This window comes from Chaetomium strumarium, assembly GCF_033439665.1.
Source record: "Chaetomium strumarium strain CBS 333.67 chromosome Unknown B0T15scaffold_3, whole genome shotgun sequence".
Lineage (NCBI taxonomy): Eukaryota > Fungi > Ascomycota > Sordariomycetes > Sordariales > Chaetomiaceae > Chaetomium > Chaetomium strumarium.
Window position 1 is genome coordinate 2,783,051 of NW_026944431.1, and position 27,177 is coordinate 2,810,227.

At 58.0% G+C, this 27,177-nt stretch overlaps 6 protein-coding genes across 6 annotated transcripts; 3 read left to right on the forward strand and 3 right to left on the reverse strand.

Annotated features, from left to right (window-relative positions):
• Positions 1 to 275: 275 nt before the first annotated feature.
• On the reverse strand, positions 276 to 4,754 carry B0T15DRAFT_166212 (uncharacterized protein). The gene has a single exon (XM_062862165.1). The coding sequence runs from the start codon at positions 4,545 to 4,547 to the stop codon at positions 333 to 335; it is 4,215 nt and encodes a 1,404-aa protein (XP_062722927.1). The 5' UTR covers positions 4,548 to 4,754; the 3' UTR covers positions 276 to 332.
• A 689-nt stretch (positions 4,755 to 5,443) lies between these two features.
• Positions 5,444 to 6,523, reverse strand: B0T15DRAFT_393185 (wall-associated proteinase; the record flags this gene model as incomplete). Its single annotated transcript, XM_062864675.1, has 2 exons — positions 5,444 to 6,038; positions 6,144 to 6,523. 2 exons carry the CDS (start codon positions 6,521 to 6,523, stop codon positions 5,444 to 5,446), a joined length of 975 nt encoding a protein of 324 aa, XP_062722928.1.
• A 418-nt stretch (positions 6,524 to 6,941) lies between these two features.
• On the forward strand, positions 6,942 to 10,754 carry B0T15DRAFT_553568 (uncharacterized protein). The gene has a single exon (XM_062870322.1). The coding sequence runs from the start codon at positions 7,103 to 7,105 to the stop codon at positions 10,598 to 10,600; it is 3,498 nt and encodes a 1,165-aa protein (XP_062722929.1). The 5' UTR covers positions 6,942 to 7,102; the 3' UTR covers positions 10,601 to 10,754.
• Positions 10,755 to 16,063: 5,309 nt separating this feature from the next.
• On the forward strand, positions 16,064 to 18,894 carry B0T15DRAFT_553574 (uncharacterized protein; the record flags this gene model as incomplete). Its single annotated transcript, XM_062870323.1, has 3 exons — positions 16,064 to 17,048; positions 17,110 to 18,320; positions 18,783 to 18,894. Exons 1-3 carry the CDS (start codon positions 16,479 to 16,481, stop codon positions 18,892 to 18,894), a joined length of 1,893 nt encoding a protein of 630 aa, XP_062722930.1. The 5' UTR covers positions 16,064 to 16,478.
• Positions 18,895 to 20,537: 1,643 nt separating this feature from the next.
• B0T15DRAFT_553580 (pectate lyase-domain-containing protein) lies at positions 20,538 to 21,698 on the forward strand (the record flags this gene model as incomplete). Its single annotated transcript, XM_062870324.1, has 3 exons — positions 20,538 to 21,323; positions 21,402 to 21,455; positions 21,522 to 21,698. The coding sequence occupies exons 1-3, from the start codon at positions 20,763 to 20,765 to the stop codon at positions 21,696 to 21,698; spliced, it is 792 nt and encodes a 263-aa protein (XP_062722931.1). The 5' UTR covers positions 20,538 to 20,762.
• A 651-nt stretch (positions 21,699 to 22,349) lies between these two features.
• On the reverse strand, positions 22,350 to 24,911 carry B0T15DRAFT_166279 (fungal-specific transcription factor). The gene is made up of 2 exons (XM_062862166.1): positions 23,122 to 24,911; positions 22,350 to 23,033 (listed from the first exon to the last, which is right to left on the reverse strand). The coding sequence occupies exons 1-2, from the start codon at positions 24,777 to 24,779 to the stop codon at positions 22,445 to 22,447; spliced, it is 2,247 nt and encodes a 748-aa protein (XP_062722932.1). The 5' UTR covers positions 24,780 to 24,911; the 3' UTR covers positions 22,350 to 22,444.
• Positions 24,912 to 27,177: the final 2,266 nt, after the last annotated feature.

Here is a 27,177-nt window from a genome sequence, read left to right on the forward strand (position 1 = left end):
AAGGTTGAACGGGCAATGGCAAAACTTAGGAGGGTAAAATAGAGGATATCTATTGAGCTTTTATCGGTAGCTCCTTGCCCTAGACTACCCGGCCGGGGAAACAAAAAATTGACGCCCTACAACCTCGCGAAGAGTTTCCATCTGGATTTCCATTGGACTCCACCGCCTTGCAAAGCACCGCCTTGTCCTAAGCCGTTTCCGGTCGTTCTCCTGAGCGTTCCTGAGCAGCCCCTGACGGGACCTGAGCAAAAGCGGCGAGGGGTGTTGGGGGCGGCCGGGGGCTGATGAGGGCAACTTTTGGGTAATGCAACAAAAGAATTTTTTGCCGGGTTTCAACTCGGCCTAACAATCGGCGCCTTCAGCTGCAAATAGCCTTCGAGCGCGGTATACGGCCCCTTTTCGTACGCGGGCTTCCCGTCTACTTTGGCCAGCCCGAGAGCCATATACTCCTGCTTCCCCCCTTCCTCCTCCTTCTCCGTACGACTAGCGGCGGCAGCACTCGCGGTGCCAGAAGAAGCCGCATTCCAAAACGGCTGCAACCAAGCCCAGCTCGCCACATCCAAGGCCGGAATGCCCACGTGGCTGTCTTTGACAGTCTGGTCCTGGTCCGGCGGGCTCAACGCATACGCAGGCCTAAGCGTCTGGCACGGATCGCGGTCCCAGTACTCCTGCACGTCGCGCGTGACGAGCAGCGGCCCCGCGTGGAAAAAGGCCGTCATGCGGTGCAGCGCCGCCTGCCACGTCCACGGAGGCAAGGCCAGACTCCCCGCGGGCTGCACGCCGCCCGTGAAGGAGGTCACCGGCACGAACGGGTCCACGATCAGGCCGAAGACGCGCAGCGCCGCGTTCCAGTCGCGCGCGTAGTTCCGCGCTGCGGTCTGCGGGTCCGTGACCGCGGGTGGTGTGTAGCGGTCGGGTGGGCACCAGAAGGCCTGGAGCTTGGGGTAGTTGTCGGGCCCGATAGGTTCTGTTGTTGTTGGCCGCTGGTGGCCGGGGGCGAGCTCACCGGGGGCAGCGGGATAATACGTGTAGGCCACGTCCAGGTCGAGCTCGTCGCCGGGCTGGGGCGTGTCGGTCTGCTGGGCGGGAAAGTAGCCGACAAGACCGTCGTTCGCGCGGGCCTTGTCGCCGAGCTTGAGCGGGAACTGGTAGACGTGCTCGCCGTCGCCGTTGTCGAGCAGGCTTGTCTGCTGCTTCTTGTGCTCGTGTCCGTCCAGCGACGACTGGTCTTTGCAGGCGTCGGTGGCGAGCTCGAGACTCCAGGCCGCGTTGACCAGCGCCAAGGGGCGCCCGACGAGGCTGTTGAGGAAGGTCCCGTATGCGCTGGGTGCCGAAGCCGTCGCGTCGAGCGATGCGCCCAGCATGGCGAGGAAGGAAAGCAGATAGGTCTGGTCCAGGGCGGCGAGCCGCTCGAGGAGCCGATCCAGCTGGCCCGTTCCCGCCGGCGGCGTGGCGGGCGGGTCGAAGGGGAGCCACTTGGCGCCGGCGGAGGTATGCCCGGGTGCCGTCGGCGATGCGAGGCGCACCTCGCGGTAGAAGGTGCCGTCGGGCAAGAAGATCTGCACGCCGTAGTCGGCGTAGTTCAGCACGACCCAGCCCCACACGGGCGACTCCCACTCGGTCGTGGGACGCCAGTATGCGTAGCCCGTCTTGTCGCGGTCCCAGCGCTCGTCGTGCTTTACGAAGGTGCAGTTCAGCCGCGCCGGCTGGTTGATAGCCGGTGGCACCTGGGCGAATTCACAGTAGCCCGGCCGGGCGGGAGGCCGTACCGCGTTGGGCTGGCCGCCGGCCAGCTGCTGGGGCGCAAAGTAGCTGCTCAGGCAGGGGTACACGGCCTCGTCGTGCTCGTGGCCGTAGCGGGGGTCGATGGCCGAGATGGCCTGGCCGAACTTGTCGACGATGTTGAGCTTGGAAAAGCGGAACTGGCCGTGCCTGGCGGGTTTGAATGGCAAGGGGCCGGTGGTGTCGCCTGTCCCTCCAGTCGAGGGCGAGGGCGAGGGCATGTCGAAGAGCACGAGCCGCCCAAACGGCGTGAGCTCGGATTCTGCGCCCACAATGCCCAGCTCGGCCTTCCCAAAGGGGCCCGCGACGGCGTCGGGCAGCGGCTGGATGCCGCTGATGGCGTACCCCGTCTGGGGAAAGCGGACGTTGGGCTTGACATGCGTCCCCTTGGCCAGCGTGATGAGCTCGGCGGCGAAGCCGTCGAGGGGCGCCGACAGGAACGGCAGCGTGTAGGCCGTGTCGCGCACAGTCTCTCGCTGCTTGGGGTCCGGCAGATACTTCTCGAGGACGCGCGGGTCCGTGTTGCTCCAGAGGTCCTGTATCGCCGCCTGGAGCGAGAAATTGGGCTGCGGGAGCAGCAGGATGCGCCCGGACAGCGTGCGCGTGTCCGAGATGTGCGCAGCCGCTAGCTCAAAGCCATGGCGGATGCCCAGCTTCCACCGCGGATCGAGCTGGTCCTTGCGCTCGCCGTTCAGCTCCCAGTCTGGCCAGGGAATGTGGAAATACTCGACCTCCCACTCGACGAAGAGCGGAAACCACGGCTGGGTGTCCCCCCACTGGTCGCGGAAGGGCTGGCCGGGGGCTCCGTGCTTGCCGGTGTCGTGGTACAAGGGCGGGTAGGAGGAGCTGGCATCGGGTGGTGGGTCAACCGCTCGTTGCTTCCCCCCCTCCAGCGTGATGAACTCCTGGGCCAGTGCGGCAGCTGTCGGCTGGAGTTCGGCCGGGAGCACGGTCGTGCAGTACGGCGCCATGCCGCTGCCGGGCGGAACCAGGGCCGAGTCCGGCCGGATCAGTTGCGAGTCCAGGCGGACCCGGAGCGTGTCCAGATAGTCGTCGGGCCAACCAGCCTGGATGCCGCCCACGAGCAGTGTGGGATCACGGGCCTCGGCAAACTCCGGGTGGACCCCGGGCGTGGGCAGCTTGCGGAACATGGTCGTGTCCTTGGATAGGTTCGTGACCTGCGCCTGCTGGTCGTGGTAAAGCTTGTCGAGGGCCGCGAAGCGCGCCGACAGCGACTCGAGCGGATACGCGGCTTTCTTGCGGTCTTCCGCCGACAGGCACACAAACTGCCACCAGTACGAGAACATCTCCCAGCGCAGCGGCACTAGCTGGCGCGCCGTCGCGTCGGCCAGCCGCTGGGCTTGGTTCAGCGCCTCGAGGTTGTCAGCGTCAATGGCCGGCGGGGTCTGGGCCTCCTTTCCCGCTTCGTTCTGGAAGTGCCAGTGCACACCGCCCGACGTGCGCGCATGGTTCCAATTCTGAAGCTCGTCGGTGGCCGCCCGCTGGGCCTGCACCCCGTCGTCCCGTGCCCGGAGCAGCGGTTCGAGCGCGTGCAGATCCTTCTCCAGGTCTGCTATCTGATGCGCGTCGACGTACGCGAGGAGCGCGTCCATGGGCGTCGTGCCGACCGCCACCGGCATGTCGTCGGTCAGGTGCTCCGACGCCTTGTTTGCCGGCACCTTCGGCGGCAGCGTGTTGGCATCCCACCGCACGCCGTACATGGCCCCGTGACAGAGGACGCGAGAGGCGGTTTTGGCGTCGAGCCAGTCCTGCACGGGCTTCGGGTACGGCAAGGTGCCGTTCAGGCCCATGGACCGGCTCCGGATCCGGTCCCCCCTCGTCGTAGTGCCGTGTGGGTCCAGATTGCCGAGCGGATCGTTGGCGCTGTCCGAGTGCCAGCCCATGACGTAGTAGCTTGCGACGGCCCCCGTGAGATGGCCGGGCTGCCCGTCGATGGTGCACGCGAAGTCGTCCAGCGTGGAGAACACGTTGCTGCAGTGGGGCTGGTAGTCGGGGAAGAGATGGTTGGACGCGCTGACGACGGTGAGGTCGGCCCTGTCCAGCCCGGCCTTCTCGGCCCAGCCCTGAGCGTTGGTCTTGTAGCCGATAAAGATTTCGGCTTGTTCGGCCAGCGCGATCTTCGTTGGGTCCGTAGCATCCTGGCTCTTGGACGTGATGAAGGGGGATACATCGACCTGCAGATCCTTGCCGTCGAGCTCGTCGTCGTCAATGTGCCGCACCCGGTCGCCCTCGATGATCCACGCCGTCACGGCATCCACCTGTGCGCCCTTTGGCAGCGTTGTCGGCGCGTCCGGATCCAGCTTGCGGATCACGAGCCAGCGATTCGGCAGCGGAGAAAACTCGGGCGAGCTATAGTCGGCAGCCGACGGGTCCACCGCCGCGAACCCTTTCTTGCGTCTCTCTGGGGCGTGCTTGCTCTCCGCCGACGGCGTGGCCGCCACGCCGCTTCGGTAGAAGCGAGGGATCATCCAGTGCAGGTACACGCCGAGACGATTGCTACGCACCGCTCCATTCCGGCCCAGATCTCGCAGGCGAGGGTTGGAAGCGGCAGGGATCGAGTTGTGCAGGTCAACATGGTTGAGAATGTCGTTCTGTATCAAGCTGTCGCTGAGCTGGAGGAAGGTGTAGTTTGGCTGCGTGAGGGGCGCAATCTTGGCCTCCCGGGGACCCCCATCGCAAACTTGTTCGTTGAATACGAAGGCGTCCAACTTGACTGGGACGGCCAGATTCACCGGGGCGTCCATGGTGGTCCCGTACTATGTTAGGTGGTTCGCCTCTCAGACCGGAAAGTATAGTAGCACGAGACGACTTTAGGTTCGCTGTACACGCATTGTCCCCTGTCGGATATACTAACGTTACTCGCAGGACCGCATATTGTGTATGGTTATAAAAGGGGCGACTCGCCCGGGGGCCTGGATCACGAGACTGCGGCGTCTCTTACTATACACCCCTATTCTCTCTGAGCCGCCGGTGGCTATGCCGCCTCCGGCTCGATGATGTAAGAACGGCGAGACTATGACGCCCAAGTATACAGCGTTTATGCAGAAACAATTCCGTACGACAACCGGCCAGGTAAAAGCACTGGAGGCTGGATGGCTGACGTATGCTTGCCTTGCAGGTCTCACCTAGGATACCGTGAGCATCTAGGCAAGAAGCACGATGATGCTTGAGATCGGGAGATCCGACTCGGACAGATCGTGTGTTTTATGGCCAGAGACCTGGACTAGACCTCTGCCTGGTGGGTCTGCGAGGGGTCCAGATTGGGGCGTGCCGATAGAAACACAAGGTGGGTTGCAACTAGGTCTAATTAAATGACCGGACTCGGAGACCAAAATGATTGAATTGATTGAACTGGGTTCCCGGGCCCAGAGCCACAATCATTGACAATGTGGTGATAATAAGTCACCTGCAAGTCGAACCAGCGGGCTAAAAGAAAAAGAAAACGAAGGACATTTGTATTGCCATTCTTTAGTTATAACAAGTACACAGTCAACTGACCAAGTTCCATAGACTAGGTTACTAGATTTAGTAACGTGCCGAGATTCCGCTCCTCCACAGCACAGGCTGTCAGTCTATCTGTCGCACGACAACACCAACCCGGCAGGCATTGAAAACTTGAATCTAGCCTCCGCGTTTCCATTTAGTACTCGCTCTTTGGCGCCGGACGCTCGTCGAGACGTGTTGCCTCCTCCTTGGGGGGCGTATGGAACCAGCCCGGACTGATGGTGTCCTTGAACCGCGCAAACGTGGAGCCGCCATCTGTGATGTAGTAGATGTAGTTGGTCGACTCCGTGTTGGTGGCCGAGATATCCGTCGTAGCCTTCATTCTGGAGGCGCCCTGCACCTGGTTGCTCTGGAACCAGGTGATCTGCGAGTCCCTGGCGCGCCCGGCGATGCGGCAGAGTTCCCTGTTTGCGTCCATGTAGTACAGATAGATGTTGAGATACGGCCCGGTGCTGTCGCTTCCCTCGACCGACGCGACGGCCAGCGGACTGCCGCTCCGGACGTTGGATGTGGTCGGGATCGGGTTGCCGATCCTGGTGCCCGAGTTGACCCAGTAGAGGAACACGTCGTCGTCCGTGTTGGCGTATATGACGAACCGCTCCTGCGTGGCCTTGAAGAAGACGACAGCCAGGTTGCTGTTGGTGCTGGCCGAAGTTCCCTTCCACGGGGTGGAGGGCGTGGTGTTGACCCCGTCGACGAGGAACTCGGTGATCTGGTAGGTAACTTGGCCGCTAATACAGCAAGCCGCCGATCATGTCAATGCGCATCCATACCATACAGTATAGCGTATAGACTTCATCATTCATGTGCTGATAACCTTTCCAATGTTGACTTACTCGGGCTGCCGGAGATAGTAGACCCAGTCGTTGGCATCGTCATCGGAACACGCCGCAAGGCCTGGTGTTGTGGTTTGTGCGCCCGGGTCAGCGCTGATGGGATTGTAGTAGGGTGAAAGTATGGAAACGTAGGTAGGTCCCGACCGGCCCTGCGGCTTCGAGGTGCCGTAGACGGTCGGCACATTCTTCTTCAAGACTACGGCAAGTGGATTGACCTGGATGGAGCCCGTTGCAGGACCGTTGTTCACAAATGGCGTAAAGGTAGACGTGTTGACCGGACGGACCTCCATGGCCAATTGCTGGGTAGTGCCGTTAATGTAGAACAGCAAATGGTCGTTGGGATCCGCCGGGTTGGCGATGACGGCGACAGGAGAGGCCATGGTCGACGGTGTTGTCTGGTCACTGGTGGTCGAGATGCGGGTTTCAAGCGTTGAATTGGCGATGCTCTGGGCAAAGACCGATAATCTACCAGCCGGACATGAAGCGCGAAGTTCCAGGTCTGAGTTATATGTACTAATAGTAGCTTTATGCCAAATTTGAATACAAGTGAAGATATGCTCGTCGTTAACAGCACGTCGGTGGTGAGTGTAGTAAGTGTAGTTGTTGTGCGACAACCACAGCTGGCTAGAAGACCTCATTGGTAGAAGTAGAACGGGCTAGACCGGCCGGTTTGTGGCTCTTTCACGTTAACGTGTACGGGCGGCCGATCTATGTCGTCACCCTCTCCGTCGCTCCCCTTTGGTGATGCGTCTCGACCGACAGGAAGTAGGAACTATGCACGGTGGAGGGAAGGGCAGGTGGAGTCCCGGCAGTCTGTGTGTGGGATGATGACGGTGCAGCTCAATTCATCCGTCCGGCCCCTGCCTGTCTGTCAGTGAGTCAATAGATAGGTTGCAATCGTTTCGAACCCTCGCGCTCTCCTCGGCATCCGAGGCCATCGACGTCCCAAAACAGCAGCGATGAAGCTGTCCAGCACCCCCACGACGGACCTCAGGCGGCCCGGGTGGAAGAAGACGAAGCCGTCCCCTCGACATCTCGTTCTCAAGCATGGAAAGCGGATCCTTCGCAACACCAAAGGCTCCGTCCCGGCGCCGCTGGAACCGGGCCAGGAGCAGCTCTACTCGTCTTACGTGCCCGGAGTGGAGGCCGGCCTTCACCGGATTGATGTAACGCAGAACGTGGTGGCCGGGACCGAGTGCAAGTCTTTCTCGACCAGCCACCAGTTCAACGTCATTGCGCCGCGCTTCTCTTTGCCCGAGAAGGCCGTTGACTCAATCTACCCTCCGCCTGGGCATGCCGACCTGCTCCAGGTGCTACCGCACATGGTGTTCAACGATCCGACGCTTCCGTGGGAGCGCATCGCCAGCCACGGCGACGAGCGCAGCCACCCGGCCGACTTTGACTTTAACCGCGTGCCCTGGCTAGCCGTTTTGCTGTTTACTAGGGACGAACTGCGTGTCGACCCGTCTGCTTTGTCCACCATGTTCGCGGGCACCAGCCTTGGCACGGCCGTGGCCCAGAGCCCGACGCTGACGGTGCCGGGCGTGCTAGCGGCCGAAGTGGGCAAGATCTTGGACACGGCGTCGTCTGTCGCGTGGGACGGAAGCTCGGACGGCGCGGACGCCAAGACGGACCTGATTCTGGTCCGTTCTGGGCTCTTCAACGGCCTCTTCACCGACTGGCAGCCAGACGGCACGGGCCGCAAGACGCAGACGACGTGCTGCGTGCGGCCGTACCGGTACCTCGCCCACGTGCGCCACATCCACCTCCACGGCACCGCAGCGGCGGCCCAGACGGACGATGACGACCACGCTTACTCGGTCGTCGCGAGCCACCGTGCCGGTCCGCTCGACATCACGCAGCCCACGCCCGTGGTGGCGCACCTGGTCAACATCGAGGCTGTCGAGGCCATGGCGTGGCCAGTACCGGCATCCACGCCATTCGTCGCCGTGACGTCGCTCTACTCGTGGGAATACACCTGTCTGCCGCCACATTCGTTCAACGTAGCCGATGCGTTTCGAGATCTCGGCGACACCCTCGGCCGCCTCCGTCCCTGTCTCAGCGCGGCTGACAGAGACCAGCTGCAGCAGGCCGGCGGCGTGGGGACCCGGTTGGCCGCGCGGCTCGACGACGGCTTCTCGTTGAGCCGGTACCGGTTGCCGACGGGCGAAGTCTCGTCGGCCTTCTTCCGCGGCCCTTTGACGCCGAACACGGTGTCGTTCCCGCCGGAGCAGCCCGCGTGGCCGGCCACATCCACCACGGGCACGAAGCTGCAGATCCTCGACGACCAGCTCAACATCATGGACATTACCTACTCGGCCGCCTGGGCCTTGGGCAAGACCCTGGCGCTGGCAGACCAGGCCTTTTCTGCAGCGCTGTCGCGCGTCCGCAAGCAGGTGTTCGACGAGGCCACCAACGAAGCGCAGATCAGCGCCATCAGGGCATGGTCGGCCGATCTGGGCATCCGGTCGCCCATTCGGACGCGTGAGGAGGTCGTGAGCACCATTGCCCACACGGTCCAGACGGTGGCCGGTCTCCCTCGCTCCCGACGCCTGTCACAGCACGCCCGTGGCATGGCCAACCGCTGGCTCCGCCGGGAGCTGCCGGCGCTCGACCTCGGCTACAAGAGCGGTGCGATCGACCCCGAGATCGACAAGCACCTCCAGGCGGCCGCCAAGAAGGTGGCCAGCAGCGCCGGGGATGCCGACGTGCCCTATAACGAACACAACGTGCCCTACTCGACCGACTGGGCCGTGGTGCTCCGCTGGGTCATGGACCGGTACTTCCTCGCGAACACGCCCGCGCACTACCTCATCTCGGACCCTAGCCACCTCCCGCCCGAAAGCCTGCGCTTCTTCTACATCGACCCCGCCTGGGTCAGCGCGCTGGTCGACGGGGGGCTCAGCCTGGCCAACCACTTGGACCGTGACGACGACCGGCTGCGCGACGCCATCAAGGGCGCCATCAACACGTGCCTGACCACCACGATGCCGGGCCTGGGCTACACCCCTCCCGTGCCCACGTACGGCTTCCTGTTGCGCTCCGCCCTGGTCACCAAGTTCCCGGATCTGATTGTCGATTTCAAGAGAAAAGAACAAGACGGCACGAAGGGTGAGGCCCGGCAAGACAACGACAGTGGTCCGCCCGTCATTCTGCGGCACGACGTCATCGGCCCGGACACGCTCCTCGGCCTGCTCCGTGAATACCCTGTATCGCCCGACTTCACGTCGCTGCTGCTCCGCCAGCCACCCCACCAGCAGTACTTCTCGGCAGCCGAGGACCTGAGCGCCACGGGCATCTCCATGCAGTACCAGCGCGTCTACACCGACGGCGCGGCCGAGGATGAGGACAAGGACCGCGGTATCCCATACACCCTGCAGCGAGGCGTCGCTCCACCTCTCGACAGGGGCGTCAACTTCATATGGGGTACCAAGGACACGGCGGTGGACCTGCGCATCCTGAACGTGGAGAACATGGCGCGCGACGTGCGTACACAGCTCATACAGCTGTTCACCGCGCTCGGCCATCCGGAGTGGTACAGCGAGCCCTACCCCACCTCGGCCTTGATGGGCATCCAGTTGAGCGAGCCGAGCTGGCAGCTCGAATTCGCCCTGCCAGAGAAGAAGAAAAGCACCGATGCGACGGCAGTGCCGCCGTTGCCGTTGCCGTTGCCGTTGCCGTTGCTGTCCACCAAGCCGCGGCAGCCAAGAACGAGAAACAAGGCATCTTGGGGAACCGACGATCACGACCGTTCCGGCCCTGCCTGCGCGCCTCACCCAGCCTTTGGCGACCGCCGCCGCGCCGTGCCCATGCGCCTGGCTCATCCGCCTCCCCACGCGCGTCTGCCGCGGCCGTCGTCTCATCCCGCCGCCCGATTCCCGGCACGAGTCAAGCCGCCGCCTCGTCCCCCTCAGTACGGCCCCTCCCCCTCCGCCGTCGGAATCGGATCGCCCGGCAGCCCCCCCTCGGGGCCTCCCGTGATCGAGTACAAGCTCTACCCCATCGGCGCTGCCGCCGCCGGCGCGTCCGAAGTGCCCGTGCAACCTGGCCGACAGGACCTCGTCTTCTCGCTCGTGCTGCAGCCGGGCACGGGTCAGACGTTCGAGCTCGAGTGGCTGCAGCTGCAGGTGCCGCTGCAGCCGCCGCGGCCGCTGATGGACAACTACGACGGCGCGGGCGCCGAAATGCTGTCTAACCTGCGCCTGAACGTGCTGGCGCAGTTTGCGCCCGCCGACGACGGCCGTTCGCCCTATCTGCTGCTGACGCTGCGGCCGCGGAGCACGACCGGTTCGATTCCTGCGGCTAAGATTGATGAGATGAGCTTCCTGCTGAGCGGCGTCGTCGTTCATAAGTATGCTGGGTCGCCCGTGTCGGTCGATATCAAGGTTGTGGAGCAGTACAGGGATAGGGGCCAGTGGGGGGACCATCTTTACGTTCGGCTTGTGCCGCCCTCGTAGGGAGTCGTCACTTCGAGGGCCATATATGGGAGTAGGACAAGTCGAGGGGGGGTGGGCGTTGTGCCTTGACCCAGGTAGCTAGCTAGGTAGTAGTAGACACAAATCCTGTTTCGCACCTGCATCGTATCCCCCCTTTTAGCCAATCAGATGCCACACATAACACCAGCGCCAGCTAGTCTAAGGCCAGAGAGAACTTTTCGTGGCTTTTATTATCGGGCCTTATAGACTTAGTACGAACGTCACCTTTGACCTTACCTTGGTATTAAAAAGAGCTTAAATTTAAAAGATAGAGTGTAACGACACACTCACGATTTACAGTCGAGAGAGGTTCCAGCACCCGAGAGCGGTAAGCTATTCGCGGCAGTGGGTATTCGCATTATTCAACAACTGAACCTTAAGGAGGAAGTTCTCCCCCACCGTAGAGCGTTTCGCCCTCGGATCTATATGACATCAGAAGTCTCTCGCCACCGCGCTGTTGCATTCTGCAGGGTTGTCCCAATTCCAAAACTCCATAGTATCGTTGGTGACATAGAGTTATTGTAACCTTAGTTATCTAATATATTTTCTTTGCCTCTGTTATTCTCGTTATTCTCTATTCTTTTATAATAACGTACATGATAAGCGAGCGACGCAGATAAGCGAGCGACGCACTTTCACTACGACGCGCCTCCTCTAAACTTTTCCACCAAATACCACCGCAACAAGCCATGCGTAGCCCCTCAAAAGAGGCCAGGCTTCTTTTAGCCCTCGAAGCTATCAAACAGAGCGAGAATCTCAGTATCCGGGCAGTAGCCAAGCTATATAACGTTCCAGAAGCAACGATTCGCCACCGGCGCAAGGGACATGCTGCAAGACGCGATGTTCTAGCCAACTCGCGTAAGCTCACGGATCTAGAAGAGAAGTCAATAGTTTAGTATATAACTGAGCTATCTACACGCGCATTCCTACCTAGATTAAGTGGTGTGGAAGATATGGCCAACCACCTACTACGCGAATGCGACGCGCCCCCTATCGGCAAACGCTGGGCTTACAACTTTGTCAAACGCTAGCCAGAGTTCCATATATAGTATATATGTAAGTACGACTACTAGAGGGCTAAGTACGAGGATCTATAGGTTATTAGCGAGTGGTTTATACTTGTATAGAATACTAGGGCTAAATATAGGATTGTTAATGATAATGTCTATAACTTTGATAAGACTGGGTTTATAATAGGTGTTATCTTCGTGGGTATAGTGGTTATAATCTCGGATGGGCGTGGCAAGGCAAAACTAGCTTAGCCTAGTAATCGGGAGTAGGCGACTGTAATCTAGGGAGTCAACGCCCTTAGCTGGGTTATCCCTCCATTTATCATCCTAGCCGTATAGTACCACCAGAGTAACTAGTACCGGGAGTGCAACCTACTACTTACCTAGCATATTGCAACTACTGATAATAGCTGAACTACTAATATAGTAGGTTTGGATTGGATCAAGCACTTTAATTACTATATAGCACCTTGAACAAAGGACATATACTGGTTGTTGATCCTCGACGGCCACAAGAGCCACTACTCGACCGAATTCGAGCTCTACTACAAGGAGAACAATATCGTCATACTCTACATACCTCTATACTCTTCCTATAGGCTCTAGCCTCTCGATATTGGCTGCTTTAGGCCACTTAAGCAGGCATACGGTCGCCAGATCGAGAGCTTAATATACATGCATATCAACTACATCAGCAAGCTTAAGTAGCTCTATGCCTTCCGAGAAGCCTTCTTTGCTTCTATAATAGAGAAGAACGCACAGGGTGGCTTTGTAGGGACTGGCCTTATACCATACAACCCAGAGCGGGTGCTTTCTAAGCTAGATATAAAGCTTCATACACCAACACCCCCAACCTCACGGCCCAGCATTGCGCAACCCTAGGTCTTCCAGACACCATATAACCTATGAGAAGCCGACGTACAGTCAACGCTATCAAGACTCGCATTGCAAACCATCAAAATAGCTCCCCAACTTCAATGTTGGATGCTATAGACTAGCTTGCCAAAGGTACAATGGCTATAATGCACCAGGTGGCCCTCCTTCGGTCAGAGGTCTCTTCGCTTCGCAAGGCTAATGAGGTACTAAGCAAGCGCCGGCATGCCAAGAAAACACGTGTGCAGCTTGGAGGTTCACTTACTGTGTAAGATGCAAAGGATCTACTAGATCAGAACGCCATAGGTGGGGAGGCAGTGCAGGAAACGCAGCCAGATAGTAGCGGTCCAGGGGGGGCTCGTACGAAGGTTCGATGCTGTGGGGTATACGGCAGGCCTGACCATAATGCTCGCACTTGCCAGGAGGCTGTAGAATCATCTGATTCATCTATTTCTGATGTAATTGTAGTTAGTTGCTAGCGTTGTTATATTATAATTGAAGATAGTTGCTATAGGGTGGTAGAAAGTGCGTTGCTCACTTATCTGCGTCGCTCGCTTATCATGTACGTTATAACATACTTGCATAACTAGCATACTACCCACTATAGCGAACTGCACATTTCTCGAATCTGATAACTTACTAACTTCTATATAAAATTTCTCTATAAAATAAGATAGAATCTCTTGTAAAAGGAAGCCGTATAATTCTTACGCTTAAAGCTCTTAAAAAGGACCCTAAACTCTTCGTACATAAGGCTATTGTAATCTATAATATCTCGTAAATCTCGGTCATGAATTAACCTGCAAAGGCCGGTGGGGCCGAGCTGCATAGTCCGCGGGCGGCGCCCGCATCCAATCACTCCAGTCCAGGAACGGACCAATCAGAAAAGAACCACGCTTGGTATAGGGAAGGCTTGGTGATCTAACTATAAGGCTCATAGGGGATCACCAGTGATCTAGGATGACCTAGTATAAAGGATCACCAAAGACAAGCAGTGATCTATAGAAAGCCCATAGTATATAAGCTAGCTAGTCATTTAACGTATCTTATAAGCGAGCGGGACATATAAGCGAGCAGGACACTAAGTTCTTGGCACGACGCGTCCTTCTTCATCTACCTCCAACAACGCGTTTTTCCTACAACTAAAGATGTCTTCCGCTTCAAAGGAAGCTAGGGTAACCTTGGCCCTCAAAGCTCTTGAAAATGATACGAAACTAAGCCTCCGAGCCGCGGCCAAGCTCTATAACGTGCCAGTTTCAACCCTCGGCTACCGATGTACCGGCCGGCCTATACGACGCGATCTTCCAGCCAACTCACGGAAGCTTACCGATCTAGAAGAGAAGGCTATAGTCCAGTATATAACTGAGCTATCTGAGCGAGCTTTTCCACCAAGGCTACGTGGTGTGGAAGATATGGCCAACCAACTGCTACGCGTACGCAATGCGCCCCCTGTCGGCAAGCTCTGGGCTTATAACTTCGTTAAACGCCAGCCCGCTCTCCGTACATGTTGGTCACGTCGATACGACTACCAGAGGGCTAAGTGCGAGGACCCAGAGGTTATTGGCGAGTGGTTCGCGCTCGTATAGAATGTCAAGGCCAAGTACGGCATTGTGGATGACGATATCTATAACTTCGACGAGACTGGGTTTATGATGGGTATCATCTTCCCAGGCATGGTAGTTACAACCTCTGATGGCCGTAGCAAGGCAAAGCTGGCCCAGCCTGGTAACCGCGAGTGGGCTACGGTAATTCAGGGAGTCAATGCCCTCGGCTGGGCTATCCTACCCTTCATCATCTTGGCCGCGCAATACCACCTTGCCAACTGGTATCAAGAGTGCAACCTCCCGGCCGACTGGCGTATCGCGACCACCGAGAACGGCTGGACCACCAATGCCGTAGGCCTCGATTGGATCAAGCACTTTGACTTCCATATAGCACCCCGTACAAAGGGCAAATATCGGTTATTGATCATCGACGGCCATAAGAGCCACCACTCGACCGAATTCGAGCTCTACTGCCAGGAGCATCACATTATCACACTCTGTATGCCTCTGCATTCCTCCTACCTCCTCCAGCCACTCGATGTTGGCTGCTTTGGGCCGCTAAAGCAGGCGTACGGTCGCCAGGTCGAGGACTTGATACGCATGCATATCAACCACATAAGCAAGCTCGAGTTCCTCTATGCCTTCCGCGAGGCTTTCTTCGCCTCTATAACGGAGAAGAATATACAGGGTGGCTTTATAGGTGCTGGCCTTATACCGTACGATCCAGAGAGGGTACTTTCTAAGCTGGATATCAAGCTTCGTACACTAACACCCCCAACCTTACGGCCTAGCACTACACAGTCTTGGGTCTTCCAGACACCATACAACTCCCGGGAAGCCAATGCGCAGTCTACACTCATCAAGACTCGTATTGCCAACCATCAAAATAGCTCCCCAACCTCGATGTTGGCTGCTATAGACCAGTTGGCCAAGGGTACAATGGCTATAATGCACCAGATGGCTCTTCTTCGCGCCGAGGTCTCTTCGCTCCGTAAGGCCAACGAGGCACTCAGCAAGCGCCGGAGAGCCAAAAGAACACGCGTGCAGCTTGGAGGATCGCTTGCGGTACAAGATGCAAAGGATCTACTGGACCAGAAGGCTGTGGTTGGGGAGATAGCGCAAGAAAAGGAGCCGGATAGTGGTGGTGCAGGGGGGGCTCGTACGAAGGTTCGGTGCTATGGTGTGTGCGGCAAGCCTGGCCATAATGCCCGTACGTGCCAGGAGGTTGTAGAAGGGTCTGATTCAGCTGTTTCTGATGTAATTGTAGTTGGTTAATGGTCTTATTGTCCTGCAATTGAGGATGGTTGTTGTAGAGTGGTGGAGAGTGTCCCGCTCGCTTATATGTCCCGCTCGCTTATAAGATACGTTATTCTAAAGGACTTAGGAAGTTCTCTAGTAAGCAATTTAAGCAATAGCCTTTACCTACTATACAGACATTACGACTTATATTGTTATAAACCTTTTGGCTTTACCGAGACCTATAGTCCGACCAGCAGTACCTTCGACTGGCGAACCCTTTTAGAGGCAGGACTGCCTATGGTTTCATCATACGCTGCTCACTCCCTTTAACTCTATTATAGTGTCACGGTCGATATGGGTGTCGAACCCACGACCTCCCTGATTGACGGCTGTTGTGGAGCACCGGTCACATGACCCACAAATCAGCAATATATTCGTGTAATGTTCTGGGCCACTGACTCAGAACTTCTCTTTCCTTTCCTCAACCTTAGATTCACGAAATAGAATGACAACAACAGCCGGCTTGACCCTGTTCAATTGCATCTAGTCGTCACACGCGGGATACAAGTATAAGGGACCTAATAGGGTATGAATAAAGTAGAATAGGCAACGCCTTCCGGCCTCCGTGGCCGGCACCGTTTGTAGTCGTTACGGCTCTACTCTGGGAACGCGAACGAGTTCTCGGCCGGCAAAACTTCGGTCAAGGCGCTGGCCCGTGCTTGCTGAGTCATCAAAAGCAGTTGTCAGTTGTCAAGATTTTGCATTTCCCGAGAGCAACCCACGTGCCCAACTCCCCAGGACGGCACGAACGGCGGCCTGGCTAAGGCGGCGCCCCCCGCGCCTGCTCCTATTGCCGGACCATGAACCTGGCCAATCGAGGTTCTGGTCACCAGCACGCGGATCTGAAACTCCCCCCCTTGCCAAGCCAAAACACTGACCCCATCGGTGAACCTCCTGGGAAGAATCGGTCCTCTCACTGCTACCGTGAGTCCAGAATAGACGAGCTGTTGCGCGGGCAAAAATAGTCACAATATGCCTCGCAATCTTGGAAGTAGTAGCAGGTTGAGCAGGCAATAAATACTGTCGCGTCCAGCCCCTGGCCTTACTCCAATCCGCCATGCCACGCCGTGGCGCGTGATACAGTTAAGCGATATTACTGTCCGAGCAGTATTATAGTCCTCAGCTTTGGACATCATGGGCTTCTCGCGTCGCCTCACAGCGGCAGCGCTGCTCGCCTTCAGCCTGCCGATCCGTGCTGCGGCTGCCGACGTCGAGCTTCCTGTCTCGGCCGTGGTCCCCGACATCGAGTCGGACTGGACATCGGTCTACTACGGCAAGAACCCTCTCCTCCTAGGCAACGACGGCAGCGCCGCCACGGGGGGCTGGCTCGCGTGGGATCTTGACTCGGCCGCGACTCTTGCCCAGGCTCATGCGGAGACGCCCGGCCGAAGGACCAAGCTGGTGACCACCGTCCATGGTAGCGACAAGGACAAAAACGGGGAGAGGAAGAAGAAGAAGACGCAGACTGGCCTCGCCGTCAGCATTGGCCAGCCGGACTCAATCCTCCGGGCGTGGCAACTGCCGGACTTTGAGGAAGTCAAATCGGCGCGGACGATGGCTCTCGGAGATTGGTCGGCTCTGTGCTCGTGGAAGAGTCCCAGTGGGAGTGATTATGTCTACCTCTTTGGCAAGAAAGAGGCGAAGGTGTTTCTTGTTCGTAAGGACGATGATGAGGACGGCTACGAAGACGCCGAGTTCGTGGAGGTACGTTCCTCCACGCCTTCCGAGGCTGAAGGAGTGATGAATAAGCTCATTGCAGTGATAGATCCAAACCTTCCCGCTCCCTGTGGAGGCCTCGGGATGCGCCACGTCCCCTTCGCTGAGTAAGATGTTCGTCTCGGCTGACGACGACAAGGACGTCTATGTCTTTGACCTGGCCGAGTCGACAGCACAACCCAAGATCAGCAAGGTCGGGGAGGCTGAGGACGACGTAACAGGCGTGGCAATTTACGTTTCTGACAAGGCCGGCGTCGACTATCTCCTCGTGGCGATGAAGGACACCGTGGCTGTCTACGCGCCCCCCTTCAAGCATCTCGGCAACCTTCAGCTGGTCGGCCACGAGGACATTGAAATCCAAGGCCTCGGCGTCTTCCAGGGCTCCACGTCTCAATACCCCAGCGGAGCGCTCACGTACGCCATCGAGGCCGAGGACGTAACCGGGTTAGGGGTTAGCTCACTCGACGGTGCTCTCCAGGCGCTGGACCTCAAGGTGAACACCAAGTACGACCCTAGCACCGGAGGCAGCAAGTCGTCGCCCATCTGCAGCGCCTGCTCGGGCAACGGCTACTGCGCCAAAAAGGGGAGAGGCATGGAGTGCTCGTGCTTTTCCGGTTGGCAGGGCAAGACCTGCAACACTTACACCTGCGAAGACGACTGCTCCGGCAACGGCAAATGCATCGGGCCGAACCAGTGCAACTGCAACGACGGCTGGGGCGGGCTGCACTGCTCGTTTGTCCTAGTCCAGCCGGTCGCCGAGACCGAGGCCAACGGCGGCGACGGCGACGACCCGGCCATCTGGATCTCGCCCAAGGACCGCGGCCAGTCCCGCATCATCACGACCACCAAGTCGGCCCAGGGTGCCGGACTCGGCGTCTTTGACCTGTCCGGCAAACTCCTGCAGACCCTCCCGGCCGGCGAGCCGAACAACGTGGACGTCATCTACAACTTCCAGGCCGGCGCGCGCAAGATCGACCTCGCCTTCGCCGCCTGCCGCGCAGACAACACGCTGTGCCTCTTCGAAATCACCGCGAACGGCACCCTCGCCCCAATCCCGGGCGGCGTCCAGCCCACACTCGCGAAGTACAAAGTCTACGGCTCGTGCGCGTACCGCTCGCCCGCCTCGGGAAAGCAATATCTCTTCGTCAACGCCAAGTCGGCCGAATACCTCCAGTACGAACTGACCGCCACGGCCAACGGCACGCTGGTCACCACGCTGGCGCGCTCCTTCTATGCCGGGTCCGGCGGGCAGGTGGAAGGGTGCGTCGCCGACGAGGAGAACGGATTTATCTTCATCGGCGAGGAGCCGCACGCACTGTGGCGGTACGATGCTGAGCCTCCTACTGATACTACTACTAGTAGTAGTAGTAGTAGTAGTAACAACAATTCGCCGGAGGGGGTGGCCATCGCGACGGTGGGCGACGGCCACTTGCGGGCGGACGTTGAGGGCGTGACGCTGGTGTATGGCAAGAGCAGAGAGGAAGGGTTCATCCTTGTGTCAAACCAGGGCGTGAGCGCGTATAACGTGTACCGGCGTAAGGCGCCGCACGAGTTTGTCATGGCGTTTACTATTGTCGAGTCGGGGGATGGGAGTGTCGATGCAGTTAGTAACACAGACGGCATTGCGGCTGTTGGGACCAGGTTGGGGGAGAGGTTTCCCAGCGGGTTGGTGGTGGTGCATGATGACGCGAATCAGTTGCCTGGGGAAGGGAATGGGACTAGTCCCGAGGCGAGCTTCAAGTTGGTGCCGCTGGACAGGGTGCTCGGGGCGGAGGTGGTGGAATCGTTGGGGTTGTTGGATCAGGTCGATCCGGAGTGGGATCCGCGGGCTTGATGGGCATTGAGGCCTACCTCTTCCTTAGAGATGATCCTGCCCGACCCTGAAGTGGGTTACATGGAGTTTCTTGATGATATGTTCACCCACTCCAGGGGCAAGGTTGATCTGGACCCTTGGTGCAGAGATATAGGACCCCTCTTCTACTAACCTCTGGAGTTCGAGATACCCTATCTTAGAACTGACTCGAGAGTCGAGATAGGTCCTACAGGTTATCGAGGACGGTCCCCATCCCTACGACTAAGAGTGGGAAGTAGTGTTATGGCAGCAGGTCATCTGTCATGCGCGAGCCTGCTTCACCGTAATCGTCGTCAACTTGTCACTTGTCAGGACGGTCAGCGAATTGCCAACATAAAGAGGTGCAATGCATCACATCTTCATCTTCATCATGAGTCAGCCCGGAACTTCCCACAAGGTCCTAGCCTTGACGCTTGGCACGGCGATCAGGTCGTTCATTGGTGGACGGCAGTTGGGCGGAAGCCGGTGACTCGCGGAAGAATTAGGTAGGTTTCCATGGGCCCTGGAGGTGTCAAGACAAAGCATATACATACGTATCAGCCGCTGGATGTATAGTGCGTTACACTGACACATCCAAGCCAACCAGCGCCTAGCCTGCATCACTCTACTGCACGAGTTCAACACATGACTTAGATATGTTGCAGTTGGGATCGCTGTCGGTGTCGATTCAGGTCAGGCCAACCCGCTTCACCATCAGCGGTATAGATACCACTTTAGTTGCCCTTGTCGGAACCGACCCTAACGATGGCTAATGCCTTAGCAAGCCTTAGAAGAGAGAGGGAAACAACGGTGAACGGTGCTGGCCTAATCGGCAACGACATTACCAAGAACATAATTCAGGCGTAGTATCTCTCCCTTCTACCTAGATTGACGAATTCGAGATCTCAAGCTGCTTCACGGTGGTGCTGAAGCTGGCCCCCTAGGGAGGAAATGCATGAAAGTCGTCGGCCGTTACCTCGCGCTCTCCGTTCTCCCTTGAGTCTGAAGGGACTCGACGACGAGCAATGGGAAAGTCGAAACACTGGCAGCTACGGGAACGATACTAGGTGGCTATCTGACCACGTCGTCGCGCAATATTGCTTTCTTTTCCTCGAAAGGGTAGGCAGGTACTTGTGCATGCATAGTACATACGTACCTTAGCACCCATTTAGAAGAGGTTTGTCACGAGTTCCACTCACCACGTCCACCGACTTCGTGTTGGACATTAGAAGAAATCAAGGCCCCATCAAAACGGAGCGTGCGTTCCGTGCCTAGGGGAATAAACTCCCCCTATAGACGTAAGGCTCGGAGGGCAGAGTCCCATTGTGGCAGGGAACTCCATAGTCCCCCTTTCCCACCTTGGCTCGACAGTGGACGGGGAAACGCAGCAGGGCAACATTGAGGGATTCTTGGCCTCCAAAGCCAAGACACGTCGATCGGCGCACATGGTACAGACCCTATCATGTGTATCATGCCGCGAGGTCTAAACCAGGCGCTCGGGACCCACAGAACAGAGAAGGATAGCAAGAGCCAAGACGACTCGAAACAAACCCTAGGGTCTTGGACGGATGATATCTTAGAAATTCATTGGAGCGCATCCAAGCGATGCTCCGTCTTCATTCTTCCAGAAACTCAAACCAGGCACTATCGCCGGGTGCCAATGCTCGTCGAACATGGTGTACACCGGAGGGTCCGGAACTGCACCTACACCCTACTGTGTTCTCCTTTCAATGTTGACGCCGGAGAGAATCCACCACTTGGGCGGAGCCTCGAGCCATGGCCGGCAGCACCGGCAACGAAAACCGTTAAGGGGAAGGACAAAGACATAGTCGGGCGATGTCTATAAGAGTTCCAAGGGATATCCTCTTCCTATGTTCCAGATTGACAGAGAAACAGCGACGCCTCAACTCCAAATCGGCGCATCATCTATTCTCTCGCACATCGCACTCTCCTCCACACAACACAACACAATCACCATGTTCGCCAAGCTAGCTCTCCTCGCCGCCGCCACGGCGCCCACGGCGTTGGCCTGCCTCGGGTACGAGGGCGGGGTGCCCAAGTCGACCAACAACGTGCCGCTCAAGGCGCCCATCTACGTCAAGGCCGGCGAGGTGTACGACGGCGGGTGGCAGAAGTTCGACCGCAGCCCGAGCACGTGCAAGGGGCAGGGCGAGGGCGGCGAGAAGGACACGGCCTTTGTGGTCGAGCGCGGCGGCACGCTGCGCAACGTCATCATCGGCAAGACGGTCGGCGAGGGCGTCTACTGCAAGGGCGGCGGCTGCAACCTCGAGTTCGTCTGGTTCGAGGACGTCTGCGAGGACGCCATCTCCATCAAGGAGGACCGGCCCGGCGACGTGACCAACATCATCGGCGGCGGCGCTTACCATGCTGCGGACAAGGTCATCCAGCACAACGGCTGCGGCCGTGTTAACGTTCGTGATTCTCCCCTAAATAAATTCATCATAGCTAGGTATTTTGCTGTGTTCTGGCTGACACGGACCAAACTATAGATCATCAACTTCTACGCCGAAGACTACGGCAAGGTCTATCGCTCGTGCGGAACTGTAAGTCTTTTTGCGCTACAATTTCGCAAGCAAGAGTCGCACTGATTAATTAATTTCCAAATACAGTGCCAGAAGTGCGCCCGCGAGGTCTACGTCGAGGGCGTCACGGCTCGCAAGGGAGGCGAGGTTGTCGGCATCACCAAGGCCAACGGCGACAAGGCCACCCTGGTCAACGTCTGCACCGACGCCAAGACGCCGTGCCAGAACTACAACGGCCCGGGCAAGAAGGACGGCGCCTGCTGAGGGGCTCTACCTATCTGTTGCTCTTCGAGGTTGCCGATGGAGTACAGACATCCCTCTCCCGCATGCTACCTTTTTGCAGAACTGCATTTTACTCGTACATACTTGACAAACGTTTCGAACTTCATACAATAGCCGTTTATTCTTACCGTCTTACGTGCGCTTTGTGAAGGGCAAGGTCTGAATCCTCTGCAGCAAAAATGCAAGTATTTGTTCAACTCTGGTGGAGCCAATGATAATTCAAAGCGATGCTAGCTCTATCTCCTAGATCCCTTTGTTTGCTGGCTAGATGTAGTTGTCCATAGGTGCATACCCGACATATTGGTACCCGGATACTAGTGTAGGTAAGTAGTGGGCCTCTACGGCCACCTGTAGCTCCTCGAGTGCGAAGGGAAAACGGCGGACAGCAAACAGCAAAAAGGCAGCCCTCATGAAATTCCATGCTCAAGGGCCCAAGGCTACCTAGTAATGCGCCCCTAGAGAGCCAGTCGGCACTGGGTGAGGACGATGCTCTAGCTACCTTAGCTTCCCAGCCGGGCGACGTTGACCAAGCGGTCATTCCCTCGCGGTTAGCAACTTGACCTATCGTACTGACCTTAGTAACACCTTTCCCTCCGCTGCAATATACTGGGACTATATCTATCGTTCTATCCGCTTTGCGGACTCAGGGTTTATAGGCCTCATCACTTTGTCTAGCTATCCAATCCCATATAAACCCCTTGCTTCGTCACTGGATCTGTGCACCATTCTCATGAATGCTTGCTAACGAACTGTGACGACGACGACGAGCTGGCGTGGGCTTCTCCGCCTAAATCATCAAACAGGTTCTCAAAGCCCGGATAGAGAGTATTATCAAAGCCTGTCGTGATGTAGTTGGCGTCGTCTAAAAGGGTTTGTTGCATCGTATTGACAGGCGCGTAAAAGCCCGACAGTGCTGCCGTATCACCGAGGCCCGAAAGGTCGGTAGGGGAGAACAGGAAGGCCGGATCCGGCTCGGCAGGGGTCCGCTCGCCGCCACCACCGTCACCGCCAGTACTGCTGTCGCCGTGGTGTATCCTCAACCCCGTGGCTTCCTGGAGCCGTGACGCGAGAAGGCTGATGATGGAGTAGACGCGCACCGCCTCCGGGTTCGCGTGGGATAGCGACTCCAGGACCACCAGCGCCGTCGACAGTGAGTAGGCGTGCTCGGCGGCCTGCGGACTCGCGCCGCCGGTGACGTAGATGTGTGCTGTGAGGGTCATGGCGGCGTTCCACAGCGACTGGAGCGTCATGGGCAGACCGTCGAAGATGTCGGTTTTAGAGTAGGTGCCGTAGAGGAGGGATATCATGTTCGAGGCACTAGCGTGCACGAGGACACGAGGGGCTGTCAGTTTGAAGGGCATGGACCGGGGACACTAGGTGGTAGAATAATCAAAATGCAACTTACTGCCGGACCGCGCCGTCAGCATGGTACTTGCTGCGCGGTAGATTCTCCTCAGAAATGCCAGACATGCCGGGGATTTGACTCCATAGCACAAATGGACGCTGAAGCAGCATGCAAGCATTGGAGTAGCGGAGGTCGAGGATCATCCGCTGGCGTTGGAGCCAATCGGGCGTCGCCAGCTCTAACCCTAAGCTGCTGGTACTGCTGCTGCTGCTGCTGCCGCTGCTTTCCTCGCGCGCGCTTGTGAGTTGTACCGGCAGGCTCGCGCGCCAAATCTCCAGGCTCTTCATGGAGTTGGATAGCAGTTGCTGAGCGGACTCCTCCAGCGCGGAAACCGACGTGTGCTGGAGGATTGCGCTCGGTGCACCCTCTAGAGCCTCTGCCATGGCGCGAGTGAGCTTCGCAGAGAAGTATGTGAAGGCGCTCGGGTGTATGCCTTTCCACGGGGCCTGCCCCGACGTGGCGTCGGCGAGCGGGTCGTCCCGGGGGTCGGGCGGCAGCGGGCAGGTGACGGTCGACTGCTGGACGGCCGGCGGGCGGTCAAGCTGCATGGAGCAGTGGATGTCGAGCCAGTACAGCATCCACCAGGTAAGGATGCGCCCGACGGCCTCGTGGCTGCCGAGGTGCGGCGGCGGCGCCTGGTGCAGCTTGATCATGTGGGCGCGGCGGACGCCTAGGCCGACAATGTAGTACGCGCTTTCCAGTTGGTTGGCCTGGAGATGGTAGAGAGAAAGCACAACGTAGCAGCGGATCGCATCGACGGTCACCCGGGCGCCTTCGTCGCGGAGACGGTCGCGGCAGCGGGCAAAATACTCGACGCTGCGCTGGCGGAGGAGGTGAGGGTCGGCGGCTCGAGTGGCGGCGTCAAAGCCGAGAATGCGGCCTCCCGTGCCCGACGCATAGCCACACTGCGTGCCGAGGGCCGTCATGCCGTCGACCACGGCGGCTGCGATGGGGTTGTTGCTGAACAGGCTGGCCCAGTCTGCTGCAAACAGAGCCTGGAACTCGACCTCGGACATCAGCGGGAAGAATGAGCCGCACGAGGTCCAAAACAGGCGGGCAAAGTATGTTTGCTGAGCCTTGTTCAGCGGCGTCGGCGACGGATCCACGCGGGCGGCGATGTCGTGCCAGAGGCCGGCGTCTTGGGGCAGAGGAGGGAATGGATTGCTGTCCCAGGCGCCGTCCGAGCTCAGACCAGCCGAAACAGTCTTCAACAAGAGCCGGAAATCACGAGCTGGAGAGTCGGAGGACGATGAAAATTGAGCGGACGGCGGAGCGGAGGAGATGGTGCGGGTGCTAGGGTCCTCAGCGGCCACGGCGACGGTGACGGGCGCGAGCGTGGACGGGGGAGACGCCGTGCGCGAACGCGAACGCGCCGGCGAGCTCAAACTGCTAGTCCTGGAAGACGAAGCGCCTGTGGCGGCAGACTCGGCCGGGCTTTGCCATACACACTTGGCATTGTTGGCGCGACAGGCCGCGCATGGCTTATCGCCGCATTTGATCCGATAGAGACGGCACCGCTTGCACGCCTTGAAGGCGCCGGAGCGCGACTGTGCCGAGGCGGGGCCGTCACTGCGGGTCGATCCGGAACCGGGCTGACGCACCGGACGGGGCGGCGGCGTCGGGCCTTCGGCGATACCCGAGCGAAAGGTGTAGAACATGGCGGCGATGGCGCTTTTGACGGGTTTCCAGAATCGGGGGCTGACGCTTGGCTGGAGCAGGCGTGCGGAGAGATGCAGTTTTTCAAGTTTCGATTCCGGCGAGCTCGAGGCTCATTTCGGCAGGTGCCAACGCGTCGCCAAAGCTGGTGTCGTTTGGGGGCGAAATTGCGGCTTGCAGGCTTCTACGCTCTTGTTGACTAGCTGCAGCAGTGGTCCGGGGTCAGCTCACAACCGTTCATCAGAATACTTCGCCGCGCAGGCAACTCTACCTAGTGGAGAAGCGCCGTTGGCCAGAGTCTTTGCTGCGCACCAGGCAGGCGCCCCCATGCTCTAGTAGTATTAGTAGTACTAGTAGCAGTAGCCGCGGCCCGCTGGTGGTGACCCCCAATGCCACCAAAGATAAAGTTTCGCCCCACTGCTCCCGAGTATCATTTGGTTGCTTGCATGCATACATCTGGTGTAATCCGCAGCGCACCGACGTTACATCCAAGACGCGCTGATGAAGAGCGCCCCGAGTTTAAAATAAACGAAGCGTCAATCTAACGTTCCATTTGTCTGTCAAGATTCAAGAGAGGAAAATGGACAGGCCAAGACGACCAAGCCGGCCAAGACGGGAGGACCCGCAACTGTAAACGTTCCGTTTTTCTCCGAAGATCGCCGTGTGTGAGCGCTGTCCCCTGCACGGTCCTAGAGTCTCACGTTATTATGTCAGTTATTTTAGCAGTTTAAATGCGAGGAATTTCCTGATGTATGTACCATACCATGGTAGGTACGGAGTACCTTAGTCTAGGTAGTATATCTCTCTTTCGTACTGCTTACTGTGCACAGGGAAAAGCGGGCCGATCGCCACGGATACGTGCTATGTATGAGATAAGGAATCAAGCGCAGGGAGTTGATCGGGTAATACATAAAGCGCAAAAGTTGCAGGTCGGTGTCTAGAACAAGCTTTGTCAGAGCCCGCCGCCGCAGGCCCACATTTGCCGGCGAGATCCGAATGCAGCAGAGCCTTGGTACCTCCCTCGCGATGGTCAATGCAGTCAGCCAGAAGTTATTAAGGTTAGTAAGTGCGCGCGAACGCTTCAGGAGAGGCCGTAAGCTTTGCGGTACCGTGCTACATAAAGCGAGGCTCGATCGACATGTAGATAATGCATGTGAGAATGAGATGCCTCCTGAACCAAAGAAACACTCCGCCTCCCGAACCTACCAGGCTTCGGGGTATCCGTCTCGACTACACCGCCTCCAACATTACGAGGTTTGACACGATACTTTGCCACCGAAGGTAGATTCCGCAGCGGACTCATGTACCATGTTGGGATCGAGAATGCAGGAGAAGGCGTGTATAAGGGTCTCTTGCGGCGGTGAAGCGGGCCGGGTGGGAGGCGGGTGAAAGGAGGGGCAGCGCCGATGGTGTTCCGATGGAACAGTGTAATGGGGATGCATTCCGTCATGTTCGAGCGGAAAAATCCCGCATCCAACCAGCCAGCCGGCTGGAACTAAATATGTGTACGGAATACACCCCGCAAACGGCCACCTTACGACGAAATCGTCAAAACTACCCGGTGATGCAAATCGTGGTGGCTGTCGAATCCCACTACTAACCTCCAGGCAATGTGCTCTATTCAACAGGATATGGAATCCCCCATTGATCTTCTAATCCTCTGAAAACTAGCCGGTTTCCATCTCAGTTCTTGGCCAGGTTGTTGGTGAAAACGGTCTTCTTCGCCGGGATCGGGCGGGTCCTCCAGAGCTTACTCCGGCTCGAGAGTATCTCCGGGTTCGGGGTTCTTGGTCGGTTCAGGTACTTTAGGTCCAAGTTCAGGAACCGGGTTCTGAGATGGGAAGCGGCAAAGCTGCGCGGAACTGGAAGCTGAGGTCTGCGCAAGGATGGACTCACGAATATCTCGCGCACCAATAGGGATCTCCCGCCACATTGCGTTGCGGAATGGCCCTTCCCCTATTGGAGCCCCGTCGGTTATGGGTGTGCCACCCTCTCTGTCGCGGAACCTTATGTCGCACGGTATACCGGGGATCCGTATGCGTTTGCAGGCGGCGATGTCGTTTTTGCCGTGTGACACCTTGCCGCGCTGCAGCCAAGCGGTCCAGGCCAGCAGAATCCGCTTCCAGCTTCCAGAATGTACAGATCCCGTCTATCGTTCCATCAACAGCTGCAAACGTTCAGTAGTGCGAGCCTCGGAAGCAAAGTCGGGCACTGCATTGCCAAAGAATCTCGGTCCGCGTGCTTTATGTAGCTTCCTAGTTGGAGGCAGGTTGGGCTTTCTTGGGCTGCATTCCACAACTGTCATTTCAAACAGGCGTCAGCTGAGTGTCAGCGGACCGAGCCGAGGGTGTAATGTAGGCTAGGCTTTCCAGGACTGTTCAACCTTTGATTGGCTGTTCA

What these genes read in the sequence shown, in the direction of transcription:
- B0T15DRAFT_166212 (XM_062862165.1), bottom strand. Translation starts at nt 4,547, where the DNA reads ATGGACGCCCCGGTGAATCTGGCCGTCCCAGTCAAGTTGGACGCCTTC.
- B0T15DRAFT_553568 (XM_062870322.1), top strand. Translation starts at nt 7,103, where the DNA reads ATGAAGCTGTCCAGCACCCCCACGACGGACCTCAGGCGGCCCGGGTGG.
- B0T15DRAFT_166279 (XM_062862166.1), bottom strand. Translation starts at nt 24,779, where the DNA reads ATGTTCTACACCTTTCGCTCGGGTATCGCCGAAGGCCCGACGCCGCCG. An exon ending in GCTGACGGCGCGGTCCGGCA is followed by an intron (nt 23,034 to 23,121) that starts GTAAGTTGCATT and finishes CGTGCACGCTAG; the next exon opens with TGCCTCGAACATGATATCCC.